The following is a 7520-nucleotide window of genomic DNA, read 5'->3' on the forward strand; positions in this document are numbered from 1 at the left end:
CATTTTTTGTTTTTTTGAAAAAATCCTAGTTCATGCTATAACCACACTCATCTATATTAAGAATATCGTTGGTTTTTGGATTTCGGATAACTTGTTCGCAAGATATCACATACGCAGTCGGCGCCGTTTGTAAAATTGTTGTCTGTTAATCAACAAAAACAGCTTAATCAATAGATATTATGCGTTGCAAAAATTCGTAAATATTGCTAAATATATAATAAATGTATCTACAAAACACGGAATTAATCGCTCTTTAATAGCCCGCAAAAAAAAATCACAAAGAAACATGTATTTTTCGTGCCTACAACGTAGAATGACCCCTTAAAATTTGCGAGGGAAGAGAATTTTTCGCGTTTTATTTAGTTACAAATATGTCTCAAGTCGTACGAAAGATGGTTTAAAAATATACTTTCATATAAAATTAATTTTTCTTCCGTCCCAGCAAGTATTCCGGATTCGTTTCTACTTCGTTAGCAATGGCTGGGTGAATATTTTTTCTCACGTATCGAGTTCGAGGAGAGTAATCTCGCTTCTGATGCAATTTCATTCCGTACACCGCGTAATTTCAGTTTTTAATTGATGCCGGGGTATTAAGAATTATCTGGAATATTACTTGCGAACGTAGCAAACAATTTCATCTAGTATCTTCAAAGATATACGCCAGTGTCGACCGTATTCCACGGCATTTTTGTTCCCGCTGCCATATCCAAGCACGGAAGGTCGGTTGATATTGGGATTGCTACTTCCGAATACGGGGGTGGAAACACCACGGAAAGAGGTACGTGCGCCTGTATACACGGATGCATACACGATATATACTTCCACGTCTCGCTGCAGTAAGTTGGCTTCAAGTTTCGTGCAGAGTATCGAGAGATCGCTGAAACTCAAAGGTCTTATAGAAAGTATCGATACGAATCGCAGGAACTTTATGTAATCTAGATCGCATATATCGGAGCCCGAATGTGTGCATTACACTTACGTCGAAGCCATCGATTGACGCTCACGGATTCCATACGTGTTTGTTTGGAACAGTACGGTAATTCACGCTTTCGAGCGACGAATTTTACACTGAATTCGAGCAACAGGAATCATCCACCCGATTGCACGGCTAGATTTCCTGAAATATGGTCGAAATTCGAACAATCAATTTACTTATACTTCGGATACGAGCTCAATGATCCGTTCCGAAAAATAATACAAATATAAAAATGATTTTATAGATACCGCGTGTTTCAAAGCATAAACGAAAGGTTTAGTTATTTACGATGATTTTAATTAAGCGAGACTTGGAAGTAGTCTTCATCGTTGTATATTTCGTAATTTTTTTATTCTTGCAATCACACACAACCAGTAAATTGGAAGCTATTGGATAAATTCATTAATTCTTGAATATTAACTAAACCCTCTATTTGTAAATGCATACTTTCGTAAAAATTCAACCAAAATAAAATAATGATACCATATTGTCGACAATGCCAGTGAAATTTCGTTATTATTCGTATTAATATCGTGAAATATGTTGTGCACATTTTCGATAAACATTTATTCCAAGAATTTTTTCGTCCAACATAAAAATCGCTCGTTTGCGAAAAACGAAACGAGAGATGTGTATCGATGATTCAATTGACGATTATTCGGTGATTAAACTTTTTATTCATAAATTCCAACGTTCGTTTTATCATACCCTGATCTCGTTTCTGAAAAATTCGCTGGGTTAAATCTGTCAACAATCCCGAATAATTAACTTAAAAAAACCGTTCATTATTTTCAAGTAAAACATTTTTTGATATTTACTTGTCGTTTATGAAGTAACTAAAAGTTTGGTTCGCTTTTTACGCAGTCTCTTTTATTTTTCTTGCGAATGCCAGCGGTGATGAAAGAGGTGGCTGCTAATCACTAGAAATTTCGTGTAAATTTATGAGCATAAATTCCCTCTCTCGTATGGTCCACCTTTGGTGTTCGTCTTATTGCACATAGAGTTCTCTATTGTCGATAATTAATCGTCCGCGGTCACGGTCGGCAACACCTAGTCTTGGTATCGTTGTTTCTTTTGGATTCGTTAATTAAAAGTTTAATTAAAACCACGTCAATTAATCAGAATTCCGTTTCGGAAAAAGGAATAGTTCGCTCGGGTAACTGTCAGTGGCGGTGGCCTGTTGCTGCTACGTAACAAAACGGGCAATTAATAAGCCGCCTCGGGAAGAAAATTTGTCGTACAAGTGACGTCTGTATGAAGTCTCCGAGAAGCGAGTTTATTGTTCGAAAAACTTCGAATTTCGCCAGTACCGTCTTGTATGCCAAGAGTTTGACGTATCGGTCGCTTTAATCGTGTTTCTTCAATTTCTTCATTAATACACTCGATTCTCTTTTTACTTTCCGACTTATAAATGAGAAAAATATAGTAATCGAGAAAAAATTCGATAAATACGTTTTCCATTTTGAAATCAATCTGTTCGTTTATTCTTGTGATATCATGGTCATCAATTTGAAAAACATGTTTTCGAGAAAAACAGGTTTAAAGTTTCGCGTGCATTTAACATTTGTCGACAAATGCGTTTCTGTGGATACAACTGCCTTGCTTGTTTATACATATGACGAATGGTTGAGATTAATAACGTTCTTTGTTCCATTTTCCCTTTTCTCTTTTCTATCGACCGCGATGATGTTTGTTAGTGACGTTATTTATCGTTACATACTTTACCAACAAGCTAACGATTCGACGTGACGATTTTTCACTTCCAAACAGCCTGATCGCCACCGCCACACGGTTATACACTCGTGTAATGCCAAATAGACATTTCGTTTAAAGATCGGAACAGTTATGAAACTTCTTCAATAGGTTCAATTGCAACAGTTGAAATGGAACTTTTATAATAAAAGTTCTCACGTTATAAGTTTCGATACGAACAGATAAGTAAAAGTTCTTGAAAATAGAAGTTCGAGATTCAATAAAATTTTTAAGAAATAGAAATAAAGCTTCATGCGTTTCAACGACACCTGTTGGCTCAAATTTCGCACATAAGCGTCTGAAACGGAGCATGAGAATTGCATAAAGAGTTGCAGATTTGTTGTCGATCGATGTATTCTAATCCATTTTGTCTTTTATGATAAGAATTCTAAGTCAAATTCACTTGTATCGTTGCATTAAAAACAAGTTATATCGTCAGAGGATAGTTCTCGTGGCTGGATTCAATATTTCCCTGTATCAATTTTTTGTATCTTCTCTTAGAAAAAAGTTACAGCTTGCCCCACTTTCTAGAAGTACTCAGTATAAATATTGTGCAACAAAACCTACTGCTGCAAAGATGAGTTTTCAAAATTCTCTCATATTGCAAAAAAACGACTCCGAACGTACGCGCGAAATTGAAACGGAATCCTCCAAGAAAAGTAATATTGAATTTTTGCCATGGCAACCTCAGAGTTCTTTCCTAGATTCAATTGAACATTTATGGGATGATTTAAATGGAACCGTAGCTGAACGTTGGGGAAACTATCAATAGACGTTTTAAAAGATAGAAACACTATTTTTATGCTAGGCGTGTTCATTATTTCTAAATGTCTACAATCAGTCAGTTTACAGTTTGTTAAGTTATTTTCCTCGCAACAACTAGTAATAGATATGATTAATTTAATTGTTTTAACTTTTAGGTAAGTCTGTCTGCGCCTTTGTGAAATGACGTTTTCTTTTGCACTTGCCTTCTCACGGTCTTGGCAGTTTCCTCTCAGAAAAGTGCTTGCAAGCATTGCAGCTAGCTTCTTCAGGGATCAAATAACATTTTATCCCTAAAGCATCGGTGTACCATTTGATCTCTAAAGAAGCTGCAACGCTTGCAAACACTTTCCTAAAAGGACACGTCTTACACCAGGGAGCTTCGATCGGTATCAATTTATAAACGAGCATTATAACAAAATTGTCGACCGACGCAGGTTAGATTACCTTCGTGTAGTTTGCAAGGAATCCAAAACCTCGATAACGTTTATTGTTTGCTTGTTAATACTAATAAACGTGTTAAAGAGCGATTAAAATTGTGGCGGTGGTCCGGCCTGAAACGATGGCCAGGAGATGCATACGAAAACTCTATCGGGGAATAATTAGCCCGCTTTGTACATCGAGCAATATTAGCGAGTTCGCTGAGCCTTCGTAGCTCCGGAACACAGTTAATCGAATTAGCTTTGGTACCTAGAAGTAACGAAGTCGAAGGGGGAGGGGGTATGTAGAGTGTGACCTCATTAATACGTTGCTCCCCAAGAAGTTAGATGCGTTCTCGGCGAGCGCAAATAAATTTCACCGGCTACGAGGGGGCCTTGAAGTTTCTTTGGAATTGTTTTACAGCACCCCGCGGACTTTGACGCTTTCTCTCTCTTCGGGATTACGCGACCGTTGTGCTTTCTCTTCGCTTTACGCTTCCTCGTTTCTTGACTTACTGTTACACGCGGCCACGTTCCTCTCCCGTGGAAAATTCAAGCGATCGATCAGCGGTAAATTGGATTTTATTAGAGAAAAAGTTCCGTATTTGATTATTAATGCTTCAAGGCAGCCGTGGCCCCCCTTTAATTAATGATTTAACGAGAATTTATGATTGACTTTTTGACTTCTTTCGTCGTTCGTCCGATTTTCGCTATTGAGGAACGACTCCCGTTTCGAAGGAAATTGTTTTCAAATAGGATTGTTGTATTTTAATATCGTCGAGTTTTTCCATACGCACCACTGAATTTCGTTTAATTAAAGTTGGAATAAAAAACGACGAATATCGTTGAAATACAATTTATTGTTTAAAATACCTTCTCTCTAAATTTTACCCAGCCCTGCTGAAACATCGATTTTAACAAAGGTTTAGGAAATTTAAAAACATTTCGTGATGAATGAGATTTTTAATAATGAATAAATATTTCGAAATTAGTTTAGGTTACATTAAAATATACGTTGCTTTGCATTGTGAAAATTCAAACTTTATTGAGAAGAAACGTAGTCAAAATATTCATTATACAGAGATTAAATTAGAATTTATCTTCAAACAAATACTTATCTTTCTCTCATCTTATTTCACTATCAAGGTTGACTTATCAACATATTTTTAGATCACTCTGTGTACATAAGATGTCTGACAATTTTCCACTCAAAACGTGTCAGTCTCACATTCCATCTTCTGCATCTGGCTTACTTCTAAAAATGAACAATTTTTCTCGTAGTTTTATTTTATTATCGTTATTATTAACCGTCTTCTAATGTCAAATAATGTAACGATGAGGTACAAAAACTGTCTTTAAACTTGACTTATATCATTAGGCCATCGCATAGCTAATGTCGTTTTTGAAGTTCATTGTAACTGTGAAAAAATTAAAAATTATAACTTTTAATCGTCAGTATATTGGTTAAAAATATTTTGGAACTTTTCACAATCAACATTGTTGAATAATTAGCCAAATAAAACATTTTACAACGATAAAAATAAATTGGAAGGTTCTTTCGCGATTCATTACAAATAGTCGTTTATCTACATACCACTATACGTACAGTAACATCGTTTTCTATTTCGTGTTATCCAGTGTCGTTTACGTTTGGAATTTTTTTATACAATTTATTCTTCATCGTTGGTAACAATTCGTTTAAATGATTGTATTTCCGGTCTCGCAACGGAGCACAAATGTTCACGCGTTGGATACATTTCGGCACTGACAGTTCGTGTGGAATCCATTTTCCGAATCTCGATAATTTTCCAGTCTTTGCTAAATCTTGATGCGTATTAGTGCAGGTAGAATTCAGTCTTTTTGCTATTTCATCATTGGTTAAACGTGGTTCTACTTTGAGTAGAGCCTTCAATGCTTCCTCGTCGAGTTCTAGCGATCTCGACTCATCGGGAAAGTTCAGAATACCGCTTTGAAATCTCGAGAACCACTGTTGACACTTGCTTACGTCTAAAGTATGCTCACCGTACACCTTACAAATATTTTTAACCGCATCCGCAGCCGTGTTGCCCTTTTTGAATTCGTACAACATGCAATGCGTCAAATGGATTTCGTTTACGTCCATTTTCTGATTGATTTAGAAAAGTACGCGCGTTGATGCTTCGAGCGCTGGATTTAGACTGAAGAAAGAATTTTGAAATTCGTCATGTAGTATACGACGGGCAAACAAGATATCTGTGTTTATTTTCAGACGTGATGAAAAACGACATTATTTATGGGACGAGAAGTAAAGTATAATACTTGGACAAAACATCAGGCTTTTACCACTAGCATACCGCGTGCATTATTTGTTTGTGTCAGAATTGAAAATTGTGTATTGACTAGGTTGTGTATTTGGTACTGTGATATATTACAATTTATTAGCCTGTTTGGTCATTGCAATAGTGTATCACTTCATGATCATATAGTCGCAATAAAAATAATTAGTAGCCACTACTAAATCATTTAATAAAGTCACAAAATTATAAATCAAACAGCAACAAAGACTGTCTGCTGGGGTATCTTGATATTAATAAAGCCTTTGATAAGCTTTGAAACGTTGGATTTTTATACAAACTAATGGATTTATTTCTCAAACAATTCTATCTTTAATTAAAATTTTATCTTGGAGATACTTTCAAGTCAAGTGGAGAAACATAGACTCTTATCATGATTAAACCAGCTGTGGTGTATTTGTAATGTACACCTTTGTTATGTCAACTAGTCCTAACACGACAAGAGCAATCTTTGCCAATAATTCAGCTATAATGGTAGAAGATGAAAATCCGCAAAAAGGGACAAAAGAAATAAACAAAAGTATCACTTGCAGCAAAAGAGACAGTGAATTAAAATAGAGTTCAGAAAAATATTCTGGCTACTGTCTCTATAAATGGAATACAATTATTTGAATCAAAGACATTGCTTATCATATTAAATGTACCGTTTTGCAACCAGTTACACAATTCACAAATATCTTAATACAAACTATGTCACTAAAGAAATTCAAAAATTTGAAAAATCTATTACGATAAGTTCCGACAATATTTGAACGCTCAAGAGTGCAAATAACCACCTTGCAGTGAGAAGATAAGAGTAAATTGCCTGTGAATTTACTTCCAATACTTTCGTAACCATTCAAATTTGGTTATATTAGGAAGTGAATATTTATTGAGAAGTAAATGATCTCCGACCATTAATATAATATAATTTTCATGTATAATAATACAATAACATTTATTTGTCAATGAATATTCACTTGCTCATATAACCAAATGTGAATATTTATTAAAAAATTCAAACAAACAAAATTGTTAATAGATTTGATTTACGTCCACCTTTTGGCACAAAATAAGTTGTTTCTGAAGAGGTAATGCATCGACGATAGTCTGTATCTGTAGCTGTGGCTCTCGTATACTTATTCAATGTATTAAGTCTAATCACCAAATATGAATCGAACTTTAAGCAGATAATGCCCGAACTATAATTCTACAAGTCATGTACAAGTAACTAATAGAAGAAAAAATATTGATATTTAAAGAGTAATTAAAATTTAGAAGGCATTTTTTTAGTCAGAG

The 7520-nt window shown here is 35.1% G+C and overlaps 1 protein-coding gene across 1 annotated transcript; it reads right to left on the reverse strand.

The window, feature by feature from the left end:
• Positions 1 to 5539: 5539 nt before the first annotated feature.
• LOC122404121 (histone-lysine N-methyltransferase SETMAR-like) lies at positions 5540 to 6031 on the reverse strand. Its single transcript, XM_043408023.1, has one exon. The coding sequence runs from the start codon at positions 6029 to 6031 to the stop codon at positions 5540 to 5542; it is 492 nt and encodes a 163-aa protein (XP_043263958.1).
• Positions 6032 to 7520: the final 1489 nt, after the last annotated feature.

This window comes from Colletes gigas, unplaced genomic scaffold, assembly GCF_013123115.1.
Source record: "Colletes gigas isolate AHSC1104 unplaced genomic scaffold, ASM1312311v1 Colletes_gigas_Sc00105, whole genome shotgun sequence".
Taxonomy (NCBI): Eukaryota; Metazoa; Arthropoda; class Insecta; order Hymenoptera; family Colletidae; genus Colletes; species Colletes gigas.